This window comes from Cetorhinus maximus, chromosome 29, assembly GCF_964194155.1.
Source record: "Cetorhinus maximus chromosome 29, sCetMax3.hap1.1, whole genome shotgun sequence".
Taxonomy (NCBI): Eukaryota; Metazoa; Chordata; class Chondrichthyes; order Lamniformes; family Cetorhinidae; genus Cetorhinus; species Cetorhinus maximus.
The window spans coordinates 24,522,920-24,548,950 of NC_135907.1; the positions used below are offsets into that span (position 1 = coordinate 24,522,920).

General features: G+C 44.9%; 1 protein-coding gene across 4 annotated transcripts in view; it reads right to left on the reverse strand.

Moving 5' to 3' along the window:
* Positions 1-1,067: 1,067 nt before the first annotated feature.
* Positions 1,068-26,031, reverse strand: part of LOC144669456 (CCR4-NOT transcription complex subunit 3-like) — an 86,983-nt gene continuing 62,019 nt past the window's right edge. For all 4 annotated transcript variants that reach the window (XM_078531904.1, XM_078531903.1, XM_078531901.1 and 1 more), the window contains 5 exons: positions 15,780-15,882; positions 13,979-14,177; positions 12,668-12,800; positions 5,282-5,407; positions 1,068-1,479 (listed from right to left, as the gene is read on the reverse strand). In XM_078531904.1, the coding sequence (XP_078388030.1) occupies positions 1,381-1,479; positions 5,282-5,407; positions 12,668-12,800; positions 13,979-14,177; positions 15,780-15,882 (660 nt within the window). In that variant the 3' untranslated portion in view covers positions 1,068-1,380. The remainder of the gene's footprint in view (positions 1,480-5,281; positions 5,408-12,667; positions 12,801-13,978; positions 14,178-15,779; positions 15,883-26,031) is intronic.

Genomic DNA, 26,031 nt, shown 5'->3' on the forward strand with positions numbered 1-26,031 from the left:
GGGCTTTGATAAAAGAACATTTACTTAGTTAGGCGAATGGAGTACAGTACTGGACCAACCTTTACCATTTTCAGGTGTAAAGTTTTATAAAAACACCAATAAAACTCAGATGGCCAAACTTGTGCTGGGGATCTAAATGAAGTGGGAGTGGGCAGGCATCTCCCTCTGGCTAATTTCTAGTGGACTAGTTTCTACATAAGAACTAAAAAAAGTGGGGAGGTCATAGAGTTTTGAGAGCCCTCTCCCACCTTCAATTAGATCACAGCTAACGATCTACCTCAACTCCACCTTTTCACATTATCCTCAAAACTCTCAATTCCCTTAACGTCAGGATCTCTGCCTTGAAAATACTCAACAGCAACTCTCCAAGGACAATACAGACCCAGAAGCCCCTTACAGATAGCTACCTGCTCCTGCTCCATTCCTTGAGTATGGGAATATTTATATAGCTGCTTTCTGCAGCAGGCAGGTTGGTGAGGATCAAGTCAAGTATGTTTTTACCTCTTGTGGTTCCCTCACCACCTGCCACAGACCCAGTCTAGCAGCTATGTCCTTTAGGACTTGGCCAGCTCGGTCAGTAGTGGTGCTACCGAGCCACTCTTGGTGATGGACATTGAAGCCCCCCCACCCAGAGGTACATTCTACACCCTTGCCACCCTCAGTGCTTCCTCCAAGTGATGTTAAACATGGCGGAGCACTGATTTTAATGCAAGTTTTACTGCCGGCACAAGGTGAGAGAAAGCCCAACGGGATTGATACTGAGACAGGAGGCTTAGAAATGAGGTGGTGGCAAGGCTGCAAACAGGGAGGGCTTTATTCCGGTACTGCAGCCTTGGGGAAGCAGACAGGAATGTGGTGCCTGAGAGGAGAATAAAGAACAATGTTCTTGCGAGACATTAGATAGACAGAAGCCCTACAGCTGGTCTTATACATATGTTTGTAAACTGGTTTAAATGGCCCACAGTGAAATGCAAAGTTCATCTTGGAGTCTAACAAGTGGACAACTTGGAACAGTTCATAAAAAACAGGAAGGTCCAACCCTGGCACTGAATAAACACCCACAAATATACATGAAAAATGTTTTATTTGTTTCATACAAGCACTAACTGCTTTTTAAACGCAGAACTGTACAGATTCCTGACAAAGTATTTTCCAATACAATATCTTATGCACAGGTTAGAACAAAATACATGATGTACAACATTTCTGATTTCTTTCTCCTTTCTTTTCATCCTCAAAATTGTACAAGGTCTCTAAACGAAAGCTCTCTTCCAAGAACAATTGTGTGTTCAGACTGTGAGCCCAACACTGGGTTACTGAAGGTCAATCAGCAGCTTGGGGAAGAGAACTCCACCCTGACACAGGATGTACATGTCCTGGTTACTGCAGGTCCCTGTCCTCCAGGTATCTGTACTCAAATGTGAAGCCTTCTTTCTTTCTCTGGCCCCATTTCTCGTAGTCAAAGTAAATGTATGTTCCCTGTTGGGTCAGAAAAAAAGCCTAGTAAGATGTAAACATCTGTACAGGGGCATAAGTTTACAGAGATAACATTTTCTGAGAGATACACAAGGGTCTGAAACTTTATTTGTTCAGTTTGTTGCTCACCCACCCTGATTAGCTATTTTAATATTTAATTGATTTCTAATTCATGGCCTCTGATGAGCAGAGGTTACCTCACTCCCACCCTTGTTGCTCAGAGCTTGCGTATCAGGAAATGGAATTCAAGTGCCACCTGATGCCCATTTCATTGAGGTCATTGGAAACAAATCCAACACACGCTAACATACTATTGCAGCTCAACCACTAAAACCACAGAAGCCCTCCCCCCACTATATACTCTCACAATCCACAGCATCTCTCCTGCTACTGACTGCCATTTAGTAAGTAGTTTCATACGCTCTTTGCATCATTTACCCATAATGCTAAGAACTGGCAACATCTAACCTCTCATTATACTGTGTAAATGTAAACTCTAGCCCCAAGTACAAAAAAGTGCCTGTGTTCAGTGGGAAGAGGAGAGATGCAGGGAACCTGAGGACTGAAACAGAGAGCTCAACATCAAAAATTACACTCACACCTTACAGTAATGAGAAAATCAATGTGATTGATGTTCAGATAGAAATAATGATAGGGAAACAAGTTTGAGAAAAAGCACAGGAAGCCATCTCAGCCACACCACATCCCCATTGTAACCCTGAGGTTATTGCAGTTCTCAGCCCTGAAAGCACAAAAATTGCCTTTTGTTGGTTACACTGGGCTGACTATGCAAAGAACTTAACCTTAAAATTTTAAGCAAATTCTCAACATTTGAACCACCAGACCTCAGACTGAAGCCTCCAGGTCTCAGAGGAGCTGATGCCGTTAAGGGAAATAGCACAGGATGTGTGCAAACGAGTAGAATCATACAATCACACAGTACAGGAGGTGCTCATTCAGCCCAGTGTGCTTGTGGCAACCTTTGAAAGAGCCATTGAATTAAACCCACTGACCAGCTCCCATAGCTCTGTAAATGTTTCAACTTCCAGTATTTATCCAATTCCCCCTTTTCAAAGTTGCCATTGGATCTGCTTCCAACAACTTGTTATTGCCATATATTCCAGATCATGACAAACCACTGTTCAGAAAGAAATTTCCCTTACCTCCCCACCCAGTTCTTCTGGCGGAAATCGGTGCCCTGTGGTCACTGATCATTGACAGTGGAAATATATTCTCCCTATTTGATGCATCAAAATTGCTCAATTTTGAACACGTGTATTCCATCTCCGCTTCACCTTTACTGTAAGATGAACAACCCCCGCTTCTCTAATCTTCCCACATAAGGAGATGGGGGGAGGCAGTGGTGTAGTGATATTATCACTGGACTGGTAATCCAGAGACCCAAGGTAATGCTCTGGGACCCCCCGGGTTCAAATCCCACCATGTCAGATGATGGAATTTGAATTCAATAAAAATCTGGAATTAAACCATGAAACTATTGTAAAAACCCATCTGGTTCACTAATGTCCTTTAGGGAAGGAAATCTGCTGTCCTCACCTGATCTGGCCTATATGAGTCTTAAATGCCCTCTGAAATGGCCTAGCAAGCCACTCAGTTGTATCAAGCTGCTAGAAAGTAATGAAATCGAACGGACCACACAGCCATCGACCTAGGCACCAGAAACAACAGCAGCAAACTGTCCCAGGCGACACCATCCCCGGGTATGTCATGTCCCACAGGCAGGACGGACAGCAGAGGTGGCAGCACAGTGGTACACAGTTGCCCAGGGAGTCCTCAACATCGATTCCAGCCCCCATGAAGTCTCATGGCATCAGGTCAAACGTGGGTAAGGAAACCTCCTGATTACCACGTACTGCTGCGCCCCTCCTCCCCGCCCCAGTCAGTTGATGAATCAGTACTCCACAAGTATCCCTTTGCTCAGTGCAAAAGATAAGATATTATCCATCTCTGTCTCCTCCGGAGGGCCCCAGCACCACAGATGTCAGTCTTCAGCCAATTCAATTCATTCTGTGTCATATCAAGAAACAGCTAAAGGCATTGGATACTGCAAAGGCTCTGGACTCTGACAATATTCCAGCAATAGTACTGAAGACTTGTGCTCCAGAACTTGCTGCGCCCCTAGACAAGCTGTTCCAGTACAGTGACAATGCTGGCATCTAATCAGCAATTTGGAAATTTTCCCAGGTATGTCCTGTATACAAAACGCAGGACAAATCCAACCCAGCCAATTACCACTCCTTCAATCTGCTCTTGATCATCAGTAAAGTGATGGAAGGTGTCATATCAACAGTGCTATCAAGCGGCACCTGCTTAGCAATAACCGGCTCACCGATACAGAGTTTGTCTCCTGCCAGGACCACTTAGCTCCTGGCCTCATTACAGCTTTGCTTCAAACATGGACAAAAGAGCTGAACTCCAGAGGTGAGGCGAGAGTGACTGCCCTTGACATCAAGGCCGCACTTGTCTGAGTGTGGCATCAAGGAACCCGAGCTAAACTGGAGTCAATGGAAATTAGGAGAAAGCGATCCACTGGTTGGAGTCATACCTAGCGTGAATGAAGATGGTTATTGTTGTTGGAGGTCAGTCATCCTCAGTTCCAGGATATCACTGCAGGAGTTCCTCAGGGTAGTATCCTCGGCCCAGCCATCTTCAGCTGCTTCATCAATGACCTTCCTTCCATCATAAAGTCAGAAGTGGGGGTGTTCGCTGATGATTGCACAACGTTCAGCACCATTCACAACTCCTCAGATACTGAAGCAGTCCATGTCCAAATGCAGCAAGACCTGGACAATATCCAGGCTTGGGCTGACAAGTGGCAAGTAACAATTGTGCCACACAAGTACCAGGCAATGACCATCTCCAATAAGAGAATCTAACCTTCACCCCATGACATTCAATGGCATTACCATCGCTGAATCCTGCACTAACAACACCCTGGGCATTACCATTAACCAGCAGCTGAACTGGACTAGCCATATAAATACTAGCTACAAGAGCAAGTCAGAGGCTGGGAATCCTGGGGTGAGTAACTCACCTCCTGACTCCCCAAAGCCTGTTCACCATCTACAAGACATAAGTCAGGAGTGTGATGGAATACTCTCCACTTGCCTGGATGAGCGCAGCTCCCACAACACTCAAGAAGCTCGATACCATCCAGGACAAAGCAGCCCACTTGATTGTTTGTGGAAGGGGTGCCAGTCACTCCCTCCACCACCGACGCACAGTAGCAGCAGTGTGTACCATCTGCAAGATGCACTACAGAAACTCACCAAGCCTCCTGAGGCAGCACCTTCGAAACCCACGACCACTACCATCTAGAAGGACAAGGGCAGCAGATATGTGGGAACACCACCACCTGGAAGTTCCCCTCATCTCACCACCCTGACTTATATATTGCCGTTCCTTCACCGTCGCTGGGTCAAAATCCTGGAGCTCCCTCCCTAACAGCACTGTGGGTGTACCCACACCACATGGGCTGCAGCGGTTCAAGGTGGCAGCTCACCACCACCTTCTCACGGAATGGGCAATAAATGCTGGCCCAGCCAGTGACACTCACATCCCATAAAAGAATTTTTTTTAAAAAAGAGATGAGTAAAGGATGAAACATACTGGATCATTAAAAGCACAATTTTCTGCAGAGAAACCAGCCAGCTTTCTTCACAAAGATTTGTTAGAGGCCAAATGATTCGAAACACTTTCAGGCTTTACCCTGGGGCTCCCACACGCCACCCCCAGAGGGATAAGTGGCTTGTTCCATCGACAAGAACCCTGAGAAGATCCATACCTGTTCATATTCATCAGTGATGGTTTTTGGCTCTTCGTGTCTCTGGAACCACATCATGTACTTGGTGTGGAATCTCCAGGATTGCTTCTTCAAAGCTTTAGCAGCTAAATACTGGGACTTGGTCCCCTAGTAAAAGAAAACATAAAAGGTGACTGAAAACAGGGTTGCATCAGTTCACAGAAGGAGGCCATTTAGCCTATCATGCCTGTGCCAGCTATTTGGAAAGAGCAATCCATTAGTCCCACTCTCCACACACTCACCACAGCCCTGCAAATTTCTGCTTTAAATATTTATCCAATTCACTTTTGAAAGTTACTATTGAATGTGCTTCCACCTTTCTTACAGCAGCACATTCCAGGACTCTCAGCTCACTGCAAAAAACATCATTCTCATCTGCCCTCTGGTTCTTTTGCCAATCACCGTGAATCTATGTTCTCTGGTTACTGACCCACCCGCCTAGCACTGAAAACAAAATCTCAAAATACAGCATTTTGAAAAGTTCTATTAAATCTCCCCTTAACATCTCCCATTTAAAATCTCCCTGACACAAAAATAGGCAGGAAGTCAAGTGGTGAGGATGACAGAGTCTACAGAGGGGTATAGACAGGCTACGTGAATGGGCAAAAACTTGGCAGATGGAATATGTAACAAAACGTGAGGTTATGCACTTTGGCAGGAAGAATGTAGGAGCTGAATATTATTTAAATGGAGAAAGACTGAAGAAAGCTGCAGCATGGAGGGGGTCCTCGTGCATGAATCACAAAAAGTTCAAGTTCAGCAGGTAATAGGGAAGGCAAAGGGAATAGAGTACAAAAATAGGGAAGTCTTGCTAAAACCATACAAGGCACTAGTTAGGCCACATCTAGAATACTGTGAACAGTTTTGGTCCCCTTATCCAAGGAAAGATATACTGGCATTGGAGGCAGTCCAGAGAAGGTTCACTAGGTTGATCCCAGTAATGGAGGGATTTTCTTATGAAGAGAATTGAGTAGGTTGGGCCTGTACTCATTGGAATTTAGAAGAATGAGAGGCGACCTTATTGAAACATAAAAGATTCTTAGGGGGTTTGACAGGGTAGGTGCTGAGAGGTTGTTTCCCCTTGTGGGAGAGTCTAGGACCAAAGGGCAAAATCTCAGAGTAAAGGGGCGCCCATTTAAGGCAGATGAGGAGGAATTTCTTCCCTCAGAGGTTAGTCAATCTGTGGAATTCTTTACCACAGAGGGCTGTAGAGGCTGGGTCATTAAGTATATTCAAGGCTGAGATAGACAGATTTTTTAATCAGTAAGGAATCAAGGGTTATGGGGAAAAGGCAGGAAAGTGGAGTTGGGGATCATTAGATCAGCCATGATCTTACTGATGGTGGAGCAGACTATGGGCTGAATGGCCTACTTCTGCTCTTACGTCTTATGGTCTTTAACCTTCTCTGCTCTGAAGAGAACATTGCCAGCCGGTTCTACCTTCTGAAACATTTAGAAACAATTTTTCCATCTCCTGCCTCCCCTCCTGAAGGTACTGATTCCCTTTAGGGTACAATTCCATAAGTGATGGGCCCTCCCATACCTGACCAAACTGTCATTAGGCTATTTAAGCATCATTTTAGCCCCCAATTGTCTTCATCTGACTTCGACAGACCATTCCCAGTTGGATTATTTATCTGCAGCTGAAGCCCAGTTAATCCCCCAACACTTACAGTACCAATTGTAAGAACATACAAATTAGGAGTAGGGCACTTGGCCCTTCGGTTGTGCTCCCACAATGAGATCATTGCTGATCTGATCGTCACCTCAACTCCGCATGCCACCTCCTCCTGATAAACCTTTCACCCCCTTGCTTATCAAGAATCAACCTACCTCTCTTGCGGAAATGCCCTCCATGCCCCTTAGCACGGCGCAAAGTGGTTTCCTGTATGGGCTGCTGTTGCACACCCTTCATTTCCTTGCCCCTGTCTGGACACGCCCTGGCTTGCCTTGTTGCCATCTGATGCGGAGGTCCCCAGCAGGGGGGGCTCTCTACATGGCAGCCCTCTCCCTTTCCATCGGGGACCTGGGGTGGAGGGTCCTGCATGCAGTAGTTCCATACAACCATAGGCTGTGTCGGATCACGGACTCCCACGACGCCTTTGTCTTTTGAGGCCTCAAGGAGTCCGTGGACCACGCTTATAATCGGCTGTTCTATGCTACACCCACTTTTTAGTTATTTGAAAAGCCTTCTACTGTTGTTATGTTTGCACTTCAGCCCCATGCTCCTGATCTACAGGCACCTGGTGCAGAGGGGGGCAGGGAGGGAGCAGGACCTCCCTGTGAACCTGCTCCTGGGCCTGGCCAAGTTGGCCATTAACAGGTCTAGGCAGCGGGCGATGAAGGGGGTCATCCGGCCCGACTGTCTGCTCCTTTTCCACGGCTACGTTCATGGCTGGGTGTCCCTGGAGAGGTGTCCGCTGAGAAGGTCGAGGCCTTCCGTGCTCAGTGGGCACCGCGGACACTGGAGTCCTTTAACCACATTTTGGCTTCATGTTTGTAAAGTTCCCTTGAAATTTTGCCTTTTGTTTTTGCAGTTTCCCTTTAAAGGGGCTGCCTTTTAATATGTCCTCTGATTTGTTAATTTATTTGGTTTGACTCAAAAAAAGAGTTACCTTTGCTTCCGCCACCTTTTGAGGAACAGTGTTCCAAATACCCTCAACCCTCAAAAAATTCTTATCTGTCCTAAATGGGCGACCCGTTATTTTTAAAACAGTGACCCCTAGTACCAGATTCTCCCACAAGAGGAAACACCCTCTCCACATTGGCCCTGTTAAGACCTCTCAGGGTCTTGTGTTTCAATCAAGTTGCCTCTTACTCTTCTAAACTCCAGCCTATCCAACCTTTCCGCATACGGCATCAGCATCTGTCTTAGCAGCTAAACTAGGGATTGTACCTGGATCATTCATGTTCTGTAAGGCTCAGTCTTTCCAAAAACCATCAGGGAAGACCTTCACTTTTCATTATACCTTTGATAAACCAGCAAAGCAAACCAAGAATACAGCAACTGCCATTTCAACAATTAAGGCATTAAAAACATGAAAAACGGATCACTTCCTTCCTTTATTACTGAGCTTCCAAATATATTTATTTAAAAAGTGAGTTAGTGCAACAACTTGAGCGGTACAGTCCAAGTGCAATCCCTTTGGACTTAGCTGATCCTTGGCTTTGCAGTGGGGCTGCTACACTTGGCCACAGCCACTGGAATGGTGAGCTGCGGGAAAATCCACCTCCTTACTATCCACCGGAACAGGAAGGTATACCAATGCTGAGTCAGTAGGCTGAACCCAGCTGTGCTGCCTCCATGCTTGAGTGGCCTGCCAATGCTCACTGCACAAGAGACGCAGAGTGAAAGGGCATGTGGGTGATGTACGGGACAGACACAGACTGTGGAGCTATTCCCAGCAAAGTGCCTTCAGGGTGAAGGTGGGAGAAAGTTTAAACAAAAGTTTAAGCTTTTAAAATGTCTCAGAATTCAAGCTGAATTGTTTGACGAGCTTTTGGTGCAAAGACCTTGTACCACAGAGCACATTCTGCTTTTCATACCTGCTGGATACGCAATCAGCTATGCAGATCAAATTTTAAATTAAGATCATAAAATATTTTAAAACCTGCTTCCAGGTGTTGCTGAGATTTTTTTTTTTAGTCATTCAAGTGATGTGGGCTTCGTTGGCTGGGCCAGCATTTATTGCCCATCCCTAATTGCCCTCGAGAAGATGGTGGTGAGCTGCCTTCTTGAACTACTACAGTCCATGTGGTGTAGGTACACCCACAGTGCTGTTGGGGAGGGAGTTCCAGGATTTTGATCCAGTGACAGTGAAGGAACGGCCGATATATTTCCAAGTCAGGATCGTGAGTGACTTGGAGGGGAACTTGCAGGTGGTGTTCCCATCTGCTGCCCTTGTCCTTCTAGATGGTAGTGGTCGTGGGTTTCGAAGGTGCTGTCTAAGGAGCCTTGGTGAATTCCTGCAGTGCATCTTGTAGGTGGTACACACTGCTGCTACTGTGCGTTGGTGGTGGAGGGAGTGAATATTTGTGGATAGGGTGTCAATCAAGTGGGCTGCTTTGTCCTGGATAGCGTCAAGCTTCTTGAGTGTTGTGGAAGCTGCAACCATCCAGGCAAGCGGAGAGTATTCCATCAACTCCTGACTTGTGCCTTGTAGATGGACAGGCTTTGGGGAGTCAGGAGGTGAGTTACTCGTTGCAGGATTCCTGGCCTCTGACCTGCTCTTGTAACCACAGTATTTATATGGCTAGTCCAGTTCAGTTTCTGGTCAATGGTAACCCCCAGGATGTTGATAGTGAGGGATTCAGTGATGGTAATGCCAATGAATGTCAAGGGGTGATGGAGATAGTCATTGCCTGGCACTTGTGTGGCACAAATGTTACTTGCCACTTGTCAGCCCAAACCTGGATATTGTCCAGGTCTTGCTGCATTTGGACATGGACTGCTTCAGTATGAGACGACCAAATGGTGAACATTGTACAATCATCAGCGAACATCCCCGCTTCTGATCTTATGATGGAAGGAAGGTCATTGATGAAGTTGCTGAAGATGGTTGGGCCGAGGACACTACCCTGAGGAACTCCTGCAGTGGTGCCTTGGAGCAGAGATGACTGACCTCCTACAACCACAACCATCTTCCTTTGTGCTAGGTCTGACTCCAACCAGTGGAGGTATTCCACCCCCCCGCCCCCGCCCCGATTCCCATTGACTCCAGTTTTGCTAGGGCTCCTTGATGCCACACTTGGTCAAATGCTGCCTTGATGACAAGGGCAGTCACTCTCACCTCACCACTGGAGTTTAGCTATTTTGTCCATGTTTAAACCAAGGCTGCACTGAAATCAGCAGTTGAGTAGCCATGGCGGAACCCAGGCCGAGCGCCAGTGAGGGTATTTTGCAGCAATTGCTGCTCGATAGCACTGTTGATGACCCCTTCCATTACATTACTGATGAGATGGAGAGCAGACTGATGGGGCAGTAATTGGCAGGGTTGGATTTGTCCTGCTGTGCGTGTGCTGTGCAGGACATACCCGGGCAATTTTCCACACAGCCGGGTAGACACCAGTGTTGTAGCTGTATGGAACAGCTTGGCTAGGGGTATGGCAAATTCCGGAGCACAAGTCTTTAGTACTATTGCTGGAATAATGTCAGGGCCCATAGCCTTTGCAGTACCCAGTGCCTTCAGCCGTTTCTTGTTATCATGTGGAGTGAATCGAATTGGCTGAAGACTGGCATCTGTGATGCTGGGGACCTTGGGAGGAGGCCGAGATGGATCATCCACTTGGCACTTCTGGCTGAAGATTGTAGCAAATGCTTCAGCCTTATCTTTTACACTGATGTGCTGGGATCCCCCATCATTGAGGATGGGGATATTGTGGCGCCTCGTCCTCCAGTAAGTTAATTGTCCATCACCATCCATGACTGAATGTGGCAGGGCTGCAGAGCTTAGATCTGATCTGTTGGTTGTGGGATCACTTAGTTCTATCACTTGCTCTTATGCTGTCTGGCATGTAAGTAGTCCTTATAGCTTCACCAGGTTGACACCTCATTTTTAGGTATGCCTGGTGCTGCTCCTAGCATGCCCTCCTGCACTCTTCATTAAACCAAGATTGATCCCCTGACTTGATGGTAATGGTAGAGTGGCAGACATGCTGGGCCACGAGGTTACAGATTATGTTCTGCTGCTGATGGCCCACAGCGCCTCATGGATGACAAGTCTTGAGTTGCTAGATCTGTTCGAAATCTCTCTCGTTTAGCACGGTGATAGTGCCACAAAACACGAGGGACGGTACCCTCAATGTGAAGACGGGACTTCGTCTCCAGGAATGTGCAATGATCACTCCTACCGACACTGTCATGCACAGATGCATCTGCTGCAGGCAGGTTGTTTTGGATGTGGTCAAGTAATGTTTTTCCCTCTTGCTGGTTCCCTCATCATCTACTACAGACCCAGCTATGTCCTTTAGACTTGGCCAGCTTCGTCAGTAGTGGTGCTACCGAGCACGCTTGGTGATGAATGTTGAAGTCCCTCGCCCAGAGTGCATTCTGCACCCTTGCCACCCTCAGTGCTTCCTCGAAGTGGTGTTCAATATGGAGGAGCACTGATTCATCAGCTGAGGGGGGGTGGTACATGGTAATCAGCAGGTGCCATAAAACTTCATGGAGTTCAGAGTTAATGTTGGGGACTCCCAGGGCAACTCCCTGTATCCCAATGCCACCACCTCTGGATGGTGATATCTGGGACATTATCTGTAAGATATGATTCCGTGAGGTAAGGACAAGGACGACAGGTTTCCATCCCTAAAGGACGTTAGTGAACCAGATGGGTTTTCACAACAATCGACAATGGTTTCATGGTCATCATTTAGACTTTTAATTCCAGGTTTTTATTGAATTCAGATTCCACCATCTGCCATGGTGTGTTTCGAACCTGGGTCCCCAGAGGATTACACTGGGTCTCCGGATTACTAGTCCACTGACAATACCACTACTCCATCACCTCCCCCTATTTTGTGCAAAATAGCTTCATGTTTACCTACAGAACTAACTGCACTAATTCATTGCACTGGAGGCACTGAATTGTGTTTGAGATGAGTTGTGTTCGAGACGTGGGATATGGGGATATATAACACCAAGTCTTCAGTGCAGGCACACCAGATGTTTGCAGCTGAATGACATTAACCGTTAGCACCTTTTGCTAATTTAGAGCTCACAGTTTGAATTAGAGAGCCACAAAGAACAGACAAGTCATTGAGATGAGGAATTCCTCCTGGCAGTTTGTGGATGCCTGGAATGCAACACTTGGGGGCAGAGCAGTGAGATGCACATTCGACACAGACTCAATGGCAGAGTTCTCAGTCTTAAGAGATTGGGCCTTACCTTTATTCCCTTTTCCTGAACCTTATTCCTTTCTCATCTCAAAGGAGAGGGCTTGCTGTGAGGTTAATGGGTTACAGGGTTCCTTTGAGCCCCACAAATGCCCAAGCTCCATCTGTAAGGCTGGGTGGTGAGTGCTGGCAGGTTGGTCAACTACAAGGGGCATCACACATCCTGAATTGACCAAACAAATGGGCTTCAATCAGGCTGATTTAACGCCCTAGGCCAGGACAGAGGTCAAAGGGCTACTGTTAAATCCCTGGCAATAGTTTTCCACCCCTTTTGGAGGTAGAGAGCACAAGGACAGATGGGTAAGCTGTGGACATGTGAAATTACCAATAAATGGAATCTAGTCAGTCAGAAATTCCCTCGAACCAAGTCAATGGGTGTAATTTCTGCTTAACCCACAAACTCAGTGCATAATTCCAATGGAAAACCTGAGCAATGCTGTTTGACCACTTGTTACAACATAGTCAGACAAATACCCACCTCTAGGTAGTAAAAGATGAAGAAGAGAGTTTCAGTGGACAATCGCTGGTAGAACTCCAGAGTATCTGAATGGACTGGGGGAATCTGATGGTGATAAGGCGGTGTGGGACATGGATTACGAGGGAGGTAGTGTCTGTGGGGGAAAACAGAAAAATTAAAAACACTTTTATTGTGGAAATTTTGGAACTGATTTATTACACTTCCATAGTGAAAGCATTTACAGCAAGTACTTTTTAAAATATTGCATTGGGCAGAAAAATCAATGCATTTCCGATAATACCATAAACTTAACCGGCTATTAGAAGAAGTGACATTGTCAGAATCCTGGGATCGTGGTCACGGTGAAACACGAGCCAAAGTCTATTAATGTTTCACAATGTTAAATAGGGCCTCTCTGGAGCCAGCTCTGGCTGTGGCTATACACAAAGACCAACAACAACTGCAGCGTGAAGGTACTGACTGGAACCTGAGTGTTCAGTACAGGCAAAAGCAAACCAATCCACTGACACTAGAATTCTCCACCTCCCCTCAGTCTCACAATCACACTCTCTAAGTTATACTCACATATAAACAGGCCAGGAAACAAAATAATTTACTGTGGAAACCCAGGAGAAACAACAGGAGGTCTAATAAATTCCAAATCAATATCGCCAACCGCAAGAGCAGCTGAAATTCCACAACACACTTAACTACACTGTAAAACAAACCCTGCCTCCCCCATGTCATCTCCAATAAGCCATATACAGACAAAACTATAGCAGCATAGCCTCACCCCAGCTAACCAAGGGCTCTGAAAATTGGAATCCCATACCCGAGACACTAACTGTGCCAATGGCCTCCATTTATCTATATTACCAGGGCCACACTTGACTTGATCAGATCAACACCCAGCAGGCAAGACTGTTCACTGGGATATTCAGCCACCTTTACCTGTGCATTGTTCCTGCTCATGTATTAACTAATAATCATTTGCTGAACAGAAAGATGATTTTTTTTTAAAAAAGCAAAGCTACATCGTGAAGGTTTGGATTTACAGGATCTTTAAAACAGCCATTGGAAATGAAGATATCCAAATTGTAATTTCTCAGTTTATCTACTCAGATTTTACTGTAATACCAAGAATAACTGTAGCAACATCCCTGAAAAACATTACACAGAAATGGATGAAGTTTTCATGGTCTACGGTACAAAGCTCAGGAGATTCACCATTCGAAAGAATATTACTTCAATTAACTCAAACCCATCATAAGGACTGATGCCCGGCTGACAAACGCATCTTATTGCTTATTCCCAGCGTAAGCTGCTACTGACCGTATCCTCTCAGAGTCTGACGGGTGAGGCATATGAAGCCAGGCCGATTCCACCATGTGCAGCTGGTATTCTTGGTCCTTAGAAAGATGTACTGGGCTCAGTGGGCAAACACCCAGCATAGGCTGAAGGTGAACTTCTGTTGTTTGTGGAACGTTAGACGTCATTGAGTTGCTCTGTGACGATGGGGTGCTGAAGAGATCTGGGGGAAAAAACCCCACCACTTTTAACACAGATTTTGAATAGAACAGAATTTAACCAAAGCCTACATAGTATCTTCACCCTTCCCCTAGGATGACTAACAATGGATGCACCGTTGGCCAGGAGTCAGTCTGGTCATGAGGTATCAGGTATACACTCAAACAGCTCATACAACTGATAATTGAAAGACAGAAGCCATATCATACCCACATAAACCAACTGGTATCTTTACCAACATACATTCACAACCATAACAACTTAGAAAACGTATCAAATCTATTCAGTGATATCCAAGCAGTTAGTACAAAGAATATTTTTTTCTTACACTACACAAGCTGCTCCCCATCTTAGAGGCTCCCAGTTTCTAACCGGACTTTTGAAATGGCTGCAAGGAAGGTGCAAATGTGCCTTGGATCTCAGCCTGCCACCCTGTGAAGGGTCAACCCTCTGGCTGTGCCTCAGATAATGGCACAGAGGCTAGGAAACCATCGTGACTTGCCTATTACACAATTTATACAGCTACCTTGACTAGATTTTCCACCACATTGTTCAAACTATTGTCAATTTTGGGGTACCAGGCATTATCTACAAACGTTTTAATATTTGCCAAAATGTATTTTTGCAGATGTTCCAATTAGAAACAGATTGTAGGAGACGTACGAACAAGAGCAGGTGATCCCTCAAAACCAGTCACTCCACTGTTTTCTTGCCCACAACAGTTCCATCTTCTTAATCTCAGTTTCCTGCAATCCTATAGGCTCAAAACGATGCAGGCTGCCTGGGTACACAGTTCAGCCGACAGTTAAAAATAAATATTCACTCTTTAAAATCTAGAGATGCAAAAGATAGAGAAACAGAACGAGTTGAACTTGCAATATCAGAAGGATGGTGGAATCGATGGGTTGCATGCAAGGGTAACCAATATGGCAGGGCTGCCCAGGAATTTCTCAGCTGTTTCTTCCCCTCATTTAGACCATGCTAGGTTATATTGGATCCTCTGGTACCTTTGCTTTGATGTGGATTACAGGCAGGTGTTACCCCAAACAGCTCCTGTCTAACATACAGACAGTATCTTTGCCTTTGGTGAGTGGATGCTTTGCACAGGCACTATACGTTCTTTTCCCCCCCCACCCCCTGGCCACAGCCAACTAACTCCACTCCCCCCACCCCCACCCCTGGCCACAGCCAACTAACTCCCCCCACCCCCACCCCTGGCCACAGCCAACTAACTCCCCCCACCCCCACCCCTGGCCACAGCCAACTAACTCCCCCCACCCCCACCCCTGGCCACAGCCAACTAACTCCCCCCACCCCCACCCCTGGCCACAGCCAACTAACTCCCCCCACCCCCACCCCTGGCCACAGCCAACTAACTCCCCCCACCCCCACCCCTGGCCACAGCCAACTAACTCCCCCCACCCCCACCCCTGGCCACAGCCAACTAACTCCCCCCACCCTTGGCCACCTAACACCATGGGAACTAAATTCTTGATTGTTTAGCTTGAGATGAAAACCTTTGACAACCAGATTATGGTGCGAGACAAGAATGACAGTGGAGATTTTGCTGCCCCCTTCAGAGAACTGCTAATAGGCAGCTACTCACCTCTCTCATTCAAATGCAAAGACTGAACCTGTTCTTCCAATCCTGCACTCACAGCTGCTCGTTCCGCCATGCTTTTTAAGGAGCTGAGTGTCTCTGGAGCCTGCTGTATGCACAGAAATAAATAATGTTGAAACGAATGAAATGCAAAAATTTAAAAGGTCTCAAACATTTCAAAGTGCCTCACATACAATGAATTGTTATGTGACTTTGAAATGATTTTCTGCATACAGCATCATCCCACCTACAGCAATTAAAATAAATCAATCTGATCTTTGTGACATTAGCTGAGGAAGGAATTATGCACTTCAAATAGCGTCATGGGATCTTTAACACCTAAATGACTATTTAAAAGACACCACCTCCGACAATGCAGAATCCTCTCAGTACTGCATTGGGAATGTCAGCCTAGAGTTGGCACTCAAGTTCTTCAGTGGATCCTTAACTTACAACTTTCTCACTCATGAAAATATTACCAACTCAGTCAAGCTAAGTGCTGGTGCTAAAAGTCTTTAAATGCATGCCTAATAAAGTAACACTGTCACAGCCAAATATGTTACTGAAATTTGGTAGCCCCAGCTCATGTAGCACTTTGCAGAGGAGCACCCAGGAACACACACAGGAGAGGAGGGCAGAGAATGAAGTGAGCAAGTTCAGAACGAGAATGAAGAAAACTGAATGGGGCAGGGAGTTGCAGGGTGGAAAGAGAGGGGGGGCGAAGCTAAAATATATATATTCAAATAAAACAGATGTACAAGTTTTCTCACAAAAAAAACATGAAGCAAACCATTTGGAAGAGTAAACCTTTGGTGCAGCAAGCTTGCTGCTGGTTATTGGGAGAACACCCACTCTGAATTAGTTGCGAGTTGGTCATGAACTGGAGTTTACCTTCAAATTGCAACCCTCGTAGAGGCACAGATTGTGACCTAACACACCATAACATTCTAATCAACAGTCCTTACCCTTTCAAACAAAAACCGCTGCCAGGTTTTTTTATTTACAACCCTCTCAAAAACAGCAAAGGGAACCTGTAAAACTACCTTGTTTAAAAGCTCGGCTGTGATAACAAGAATGGTAACTCCACCCAGCTTGAGAAGGCCCTCAGCTAGAGGGTTATACACCAAGACACATGGTGCTGCAGCCCTGATCGATGCTTCGAACAGATTTGTGGTCAGCAAAGAAAACCAACTTTGGGAGCTCAGAAACAAAAACTCTGAAACTTATCTCTTCTAGTGAGGTTGATGGAAGAAGAAAGAATCCAACATGCAAAGATGGAAATGATGCTCATTGTATGGGTTGGTATGAAAAGAAACTTTAAACCAGGAGTTTCTGATGTTGAATTTGAGCGATGTTCTTTGATGCTGCACCACTAAGTAAAGCAACCATAACAATTGCCTGGCTGTTTCAGGGACCATTGTTTACAGAAAAATGGATAAATTTATGCAGAAACCCTGCGTTTATTATTATATAGCCAGAAATTTAATTAATCTAAATATTTATTTACACTCATTAGCCAGTATACCATTAAATAATTACTGAACAGTGATTTTTTTTAGTGATATCACTTATAAAACATTTGGCTTTTTTTGGCATTTCAGCACAATCATACGGACACTGAAAATTACAGGTATTCTAGTGCTACTTATCAGAATTATGACGAAATTCTTCCTGATGGCTGTTCTCAAATACGTAGACAAGTACTTGTGTACACAGATCAAATTCCTCTCTTGATACATCTGTCAATGTTGTGAATCGATCCAAGATTCTCAGCATTCAAATATTCAGTGCCAGGCTAGCCAGCCAGCTTCCGAGGGATACTTGTTGGGCTTATTTCCAGCGCTTTTAAAGGTTTTATTAATGACATGCAGTAAACAGATCAGAGCATCCTGTGTATCAGTTACAGTCACGGCCAATTTTTTAAAAAATTCATTCATGGAATGTGAGTATCATTGGCATGGTGAGTATTTATTGCTTATCCCTAACTGCTCTCGAGAAGGTGGTGGCGAGACACCTTCTTGAACCACTGCAGTCCACATGGTATTCATGACAATGGTTCCAGGATGAGGAACTTCAGTTACATTGAAAGATTGTAGAAGTTGGGACTGTTCTCCTTGGACAAGAGAAGGCTGAGATTTAATCGAGATGTGTAAAATCAACCCATCACATTTCTACCTCTCTTCAGTTCCAAAGAAGTCATATTGAACTTGAAACGTTAACTCTGTTTCTCTCTCCACGGATGCTGCCAGACCTGAGTTTTTCCAGCATTTTCTGTTTTTATTCAAAATCGCGAGGGATCTGGACGGAGTAGATAGAGAGAAATGGTTCCCATTGGTAGAAGGATCAAGAACAAGAGGGCACAGATTGAAGGTACTGGCAGAAGAAGCAATGACAACATGAGAAAATTTTTTTCACACAGCAAGTGGTTAATGCACTTCCTGAATGTAGGGTGGTATCAGGGTCGACTGAGGCTTTCAAAAGGGAACTGGATCATTATCTGAAAGGGAAAAAAATTGCAGGGCTACAGAAAAAAAAGCAGAAGGGAGTGGCACTGGGTGAATTGTTCCTTCAGAGGGCCAGCACAGACACAATGGCCAAATAGCCTCCTCCTACACTGTAACCATTCTATAGTTATAGGTACATGCAGAGTGTTGTTAGGAAGGGAGCTACATGATTTTAACCCAGTAACAATGAAGCAGATATATAGTTCCAAGTCAGGATGGTGTGTGGCTTGGAAGAAAACTTGCAGGTAGTGACGTACCCATGTCCTTCTAGATGGTAGAGGTCACGGGTTTGGAAAGAGCTGTTGAAGGAAACTTGGAGTTGCCGCAGTGCATCTTATAGATGGTACACACTGCTTCTACTGTGCACCAGTGGTGGAGGAAGTGAATGTTTAAGGTGGTGGATGTGGTGCTGGTCAAGCAGGCTAATGTGTCTTGGGTGGTGTTAAGCTTCATAGAATCAGAAATTTAATGGCACAGGTGGCCATTCGACCCATTATTTCTGCACCGACTCTCCAAATGAACATTATGACTGTGCCAATGCCCTGTCTTTTCCCCGTACCCCTGCATAGCTTCGAGTGTTGCTGGAGCTGCACTCAACACGGGCAACTGGAGAGTATTCCACCACACTCCTGACTTGTAGATGGAGGACAGGCTTTGGGATGTGAGGGGCTGAATTACTCACCGCAGGAATTCCCAGCCTCTGACCTGTTCTTGTAGCCACAGTATTTATACGGCTGGTCCAGTTCAGTTTCTGGCCAATAGTAACTCCCAGGATGTTGATAGTGGGAAATTCAGTGATGATAATGCCATTGAACGTCAAGGGTAAATGGTTAGACACACTGTTGTTGGAGGTGGGTCATTGCCTGGCACTTGTGCATCACAAATGTTACCTGCCATCCATCAACCGAAGCCCGAATGTTGTCCAGGTCATTCTGCTTGTGGGTGCAGCCTGCTTCCATATCGGAGGGGTTGAGAAAGGTGCAATCAGCAGCAGACATCCCACTTCAGACCTGGAGGGAGGGAAGATCATTCGGGAAGCAGCTGAAGATGCTGGCCCTGAGGAACTCCTGCAGCAATATCCTGGGGTTACTGGTCTCCAACAAACACAACCATCTTCCTTTGTGCTAGGTACGACTCCAACCAGCGGAGAGTTCTCCCCAACTCCATTGATTTCCATTTTGCTTGGGCTCCTCGATGCCATACTCTTCTCAAATGCTGCCTTGATGTCAAGGGCAGTCACTCTCAATTTAGCTCTGGAATTCAGCATTTTTGTCCATGTTTGATCCAAACAATTTTGATCCAAACAAATTTCATTCATATAGAGCTGCAAATCAAGCCAAGAAGTGTGAATTGCCAGAGTCTCTCGGATTTGGAAACCATACAAGTGCTCAGCAGTGAAAGTCAGCTGCATATGCTCATTTCTCTTGCCTCATCACAACATCTCAAATTATACATATTCTAAATTTACAATTTTTCAAATCACAATGTAGATGAAAAATTTAATTGGTCATAATTAATTCAAATATTTTATTCATGAAATAAATAATTAAACAATGATTTTAAATACTAATTTATGGGAATTTCTAAATTGAGTAAACACAGTTGACGTTCAAGTATATTTACGAGGTGGATTGGTGGGCTGGGGGCAGTGAGGTTTACTATTTTCAATCTCCACCTTTATACTACGTCATACTTAAGTATCTTGTGAAAATTTTAAAAGTTGAAAGTAGTGTGCTATAGTGAGCCTCACTGGATAAGGTGGCAAGGTTAGCAGAAATGCTAGGGAACCAAGGGTCTAGTGAGGAGGCGAAATTAAGGAAATTAGTATTAGTAAACCAATAGTGGAGAAATTAATGGAATTGAAAGCCAGGGCCCGATAATCTACATCCCAGGGTACTAACTGGAGGTGGCCATGGAAATAGTAGAGACGTCGGTCGTCAGCTTCCAAACTTCTGTAGATTCTGGAACAATCCCGGCAGATTGGAGGGTGGCAAATGTAACCCCACTATTTAAAAAGAGGGAGAAAACAGCAAATTACAACAGATTGGTTAGCCTAACATCAGTAGTAGGGAAAATGCTAAAAGTCTATTACAAAGGATGTGATAACAGGACACACAGATTAGATAAAGTCAACATGGATTTACGAAAGGGAAATCATGTTTTACAAACCTACTGGACGTTTTTGAGGACGTAACTAGCAGAATAGATAAGGGAGAATTAGTGGATGTGGTGTATTTGGATTTTCAGGAAACTCTTGATAAAGTCCCACATAAGAGGTTAGTGTGTAAAATTGAAGCACATGGGATTGGGGTAATATATTGACGTGGATTGAGAACTGGTTAGCAGACAGGAAACAGTAGAAATAAACTGGATTTCAGAATGGCAGGCGGTGACTAGTGGGGTACTGCAGGGATCAGTGCCTGGGCCCCAGCCATTCACAATATGTATCAATGATTTGGATGAGGGAACCAAATGTAATATTTCCAAGTTTGCTGATGACATGAAATTTGGTGGTAATGAGAGTGGTGAGGAGGGTGTTAAGAGGCTTCAAGGCGATTTAGACAGGTTGAGTGAGTGGGCAAATACATGGCAGGTGCAGTATAACGTGGATAAGTGTGAAGTTAGAAAAAACAGAATGGCGGAGTATTATTTAAATAGTGATAGATTGGGAAATGTTGACGTATAAAAGGACCTGGGTGTCCTTGTATACCAAACACAAAGCAAAAATGCAGGTGCAGCAAACAGTTAAGGCAGCAATTGGTATGTTGGCCTTCATTGCAAGGGGAGTTGAGTACAGGAGCAAGGATGTCTTACTGCAGCTGTACAGGGTCTTGGTGAGACCACACCTGCAGTATTGTGTGCAGTTTTTGGTCTCCTTACCTCAGAAAGTATACACTTGCAAAAGAGGAGGTGCAGCAAAGGTTCACCAGACTGATTCCTGGGATGGCAGGATTGTCGTATGAGGAGAAATTAGGTTGACTAGGCCTGTATTCACTGGAGTTTAGAAGAATGAGGGGAGGATCTCATTGAAACGTATAAACCTCTGACAGGGACGAACAGACTGGATACAGGGAGGATGTTTCCTCTGGCTGGAGAGGTCTAGAATAAGGGGTCACAGTCTCAAGATATGGGGTAGGACATTTATGACTGAGATCAGGAGAAACTTCTTCACTCAGAGGGTGGTGAACCTATGGAATTCCCTACCACAGAGGGTTGTGGAGGCCAAGCCACTGAATTTATTTAAGAAGGAACTAGATAGATTTCTGGACTCTAAAGGCAACAAGGGGTATGGGGAGAGCGCGGGAGTACGGCGTTGAGATAGAGGTTCGGCCATGGTCATATTGAATGGCGGAGCAGGCTCGAAGAGCCGAATGACCTACTCCTGCTCCTAGTTCCTATGTTTTAGACATTGAGAATACTCCGACCAGGGGAATTTCAAGCAAATCACTTTTACCTCTGGATCTGGGGCACTTGAAAAGATTTTTGAAAATCTGTTGGCACTAAATTCAGGGCATGGTGAGATTGGGAGGGGTGTCACACAATAGGCTTATGCTTGATATGCAAAGGTGTGAGCTGGGAGAGATTTTAATTGAAGGGCAAGAAGGGGTGTAAACGAAGAGAAACATTTTGAAATCAATGCAATGGGGGCTGGAAGCCAGTGGTACATCAGTAAGGGCAGAAGATGAGTGGGAGTTGGTGCAGGTGGAACATGTATAAGATATAATGTGGGAGGCCTGGGGTAGAGCGCTGGGGCCAGAAGGTGAAAAGGTGTGGAGGAGATGGGGAAGGGAATGTAGTAAGCCAAAGGATGCAGCTCAGCTGCATTAAAATATAACAATTTTTCTCAAAGAAAAAGACCATTATTTCCATAACAAATGGTATTGAATCATCATCCCGTTTCCCATCAGTTAATTCGCATCCAAGCACAATCTTTAAGCACCGAAGTACTCCCTTGTAATAGACTAGAGACATTTAATTTTTCTTCTTGTACTTGTTGGAACCACAGATAGTACAAGATGCATAACATGTTACAATATCTGATGCAGATTGATTTTTAACTGGAAAGGTTACATTTGCAGTTGCACCCTGACCAGCCCAAGACAAACTTCACTTTCAAACAAAACATCTGTGTTTCAGGCATTTTCCTCCTTGCAGCAAGGCCTCGGTAGCAGGCCAGATGTCTGACCAAATATAAACAACTCTCCTTACCAGCAACAAGCACACCTTTGCTGGCCTGTAGATGGCAGGCACAAGCAGCAAATCCATTTTGTGTATTTTCTTCTGATCCAGGGCCAGGTTGCTGTGAATGTGTCACGGAATTAAGCCAAGCACATACAAAACCACCATGCCACCTCAGCTCCAAAACATCAACTCTGACATATCCTATCTTTTCACATGTTTTTAGTGCTCTAACCTTTACTGAAAGATGTTGGGAAACCAGGTCCAGAACTTTATTCATTAAATCAAACCCGAATGAGTGTCCCTCTTCGGTAGCGTTCTGTGATCTATGGTAACGATGACTTTTCATCGGAGCCCCAAGTTCAAATCTTGCCCAGAGAAGGCATACACCAAGCCTTTCAAATGTTCGTTCCAAGTTCCAAGTGGATCATGTAGCAAGCAGTCTCAAACTCAAGCCCCAGGATACGAATGTAATCCTGAATCCAGATCAGTCCCTCTCGGAAATGACATTTAGGAGAATAACTCCTAAAATGGAGACAGCTCACTGCACTGCACTTGACCCACTCCAACCCTCCCAATGTGCAAACTTTCTTGATTTCCAAAACCAATTACACCTTTAAGACAAGAGTGTTACATACAACAGTGCTACACCAGGATATAGATGATATATTCTCCAGGTTCTAGGAAAGCCCACTGGATTGGAAAACAGCAAATGTAACACCATTACGCAAGAAAGGACGGAGGCAGAAAGCAGGAAGCTGCAGGCCAGTTCGTTAACATCTCTCATTGGGTTAATACTAGAATCTGTTATTAAGGAAGTGTTCAGGAAATCATAATACAATCAGGCAGAGTCAACATGGTTTTGTGAAAAGGAAATTACGTTTGACAAATTGCACTTTGAGGATGTAACAAGCAGGGTGGATAAAGGGGAAGGTAATGTCTTTGCATTTCCAAAAGGAATTCAAATAAGATGCCACATAAAAGGTTTCTACATAAGAGCTCAGTGTTGATGGTAAAGAACACATCTTTTTATTTCTGTTGTACTGTGGACTAAAATTACAATGGCTGCAGTTTGAAAGACATGTCTGCTGGAACAGTGTGAGGAATATATACAATGTTGCTGTACTGGAACAGTGTGCCACGAAAGACAGGATGGTGCCGAGGAGGAGTCTTGTCTAATGGGGAACCGCGGGGCAGCAATGTTTTAATTGGTTCCTAACCAGGGTTTTGAGAGCAACCAGTGAACTAAGACTGAAAGTGCTGGAAGACCACCTTGTGTCAAAGAACCAAAAGGAACTTGGAAGACATTGATCAAAATCAACCCATCGAATCTGGTACTCTGGAATTGGTGCAATTGAACTGTTTTATCCCACCCTTAAAAATCCATGTTTTTGTGTCTTGTATGTGTGTATAGGGATTGAAGGGGTAGAGTTTAGGTTATAGAGTTAGAAATTAGCAGTTCATATTTCTTTCTTTTGCTACTGGTTAACGACAGTTTGTTCAATAAACAGTTATTTACTTAAGGTTACAAACTTGATGCTCATATTTTGTTAACCTAAATTAAACAATTAGGAGCATTGATCAAATTTTTTCACATTTGTCGTGGCTCGGTGAGCATGGGGCTTGATATTGCAACGCACTCTCCCCAGCAAGTCATGACAATGGTGATATGTTAACATATGTATTGGTTAACTAATAGGAAACAGGATAAATGGTTAATTTTCAGGTTGACAAACAGTGGCGTGTCACAGGGATCAGTAAATAGTTGAGGCCCCAGCTCTATCTATATTAAGTTGGATGAAGGGGCCGACAGTACTGTAGCCAAATCTGAAGATACAAAAGCAAGTTGTGAGGAGGATATAAAGAGTCTGTAAAGGGATACAATACGTTAAGTGAGTGGGCAGAAAATTGGCAGGTGGAGTAAATTATGGGAAAATGTGAGGTTGTCCACTTGGGCAGGAAGAATAAAAAAGCAGATTATCTAAATGGAGACAGACTGCAGAATTCTTCAGTACAGGGAGACCTGGGTGTCCTTTTACATGACTCACAAAAAGCTAGCATGTGGGTACAACACGTAATTAGAAAGGCAAACAGAATTGTGGCCTTTATTGCCTGGGGGAGTGTAAAAGTAGGGAAGTCTCGCTACAGCTGTACAGGGCATTGGTGAGACCGCACCTGGAGGACAGTGTACAGTTTTGGCCTTCCTACTTAAGGGATATACTTGCATTGGAAGCAGTTCAGAGAAGGTTCACTAGGCTGATTCTTGGGATGAAAGGGTTGTCTTATGAGGAAAGGTTGAGCAGATTGCACCTATGCTCACTGGAGTTTAAAAGAATGAGAGGTGATCTTATTGAACCACAAGATTGTGAGGGGGCTTGACAGGGTAGATGCTGATGGGGGCGGGGGGAGAGGAGAGGATGTTTCCTCTCATGGGGGAATCTAGAACTAGGGGGACACAATTTAACATTTTAGACAGAGGTGTCACAGGGATCAGTAATAGTTGAGGAGGAATTTCTTCTGAGAGTCATTTATCTGTGGAATTCTCTTCCAAAGAGCTGAGTCATCGAATATGCAGCATGCGATAGACAGAGCTAAGCAATCCCACAACCAATGGATCAGATCTAGGCTCTGCAGTTCTGCCACATCCAGTTGCGAATGGTGGACAACAATTAAACAACTAACAAGAGGAGGTGGCTCCACAAAAATCCCCATCCTTAATGAAGGGGGAGCCCAGCACATCAGTGCAAAAGACAAGCATTTGCAACCACCTTCAGCCAGAAGTGTCAAGTGGATGATCCATCTTGGACTCCCGAGGTCCCCAGCGGGGCAGATGCCAGTCTTCAACCAATCCGATTCACTCCACATGATAATCAAGTAATGGCTGAAATCACTGGATACGGCAAAGGCTACGGGCCCTGACAACATTCCGACACTAGTACTGAAGACTTGTGCTCCTGAACTAGCTGCGCCCCTAGGCGAGCTGTTCCGGCACAGCCACAACACTGGCATCTACCCCGCTATGTGGAAATGTGGAAAATTGCCCAAGTATGTGCTGTACACAAAGAGGTCTAAACTAATAAAATAAAGCCAATTTCCACCCCATCAGTATATTCTCTATCAGCAAGGTGATTCAAGGTGTTGTTGACAGTGCTATCAAGCAGCATTGACTCAGCAATATATAAAAGATAAAAGCAAAATACTGCGGATGCTGGAAATCTGAAACAAAAATAAAAATAAAAATAGCTGGAAAGACTCAGCAAGTCTGACAGCATCTGCGGTGAGGAATACAGTTAACGTTTGGAGTCCGGATGACTCTTCTTCAGAACTGAAGAAATATAGAAATGAGGTGAAATATAAGCTGGTTGAGGTGGTGGTTTGGGGGGGGGGGGGGGGGGGGGGGGGGGGGCTCAGCAGCTCCTGACCTCATTACAGCCTTGGTCCAAACATGGACAAAAGAGCTGAACTCAGGTGAGGCGAGAATGACTGCCTTTGACATCAAGGCAGCATTTCACTGGGAGTGGCATCAAGGAGCCGCAGCCAAACTGGAATTACTGAGAATCAGGGTGAAACTCTCC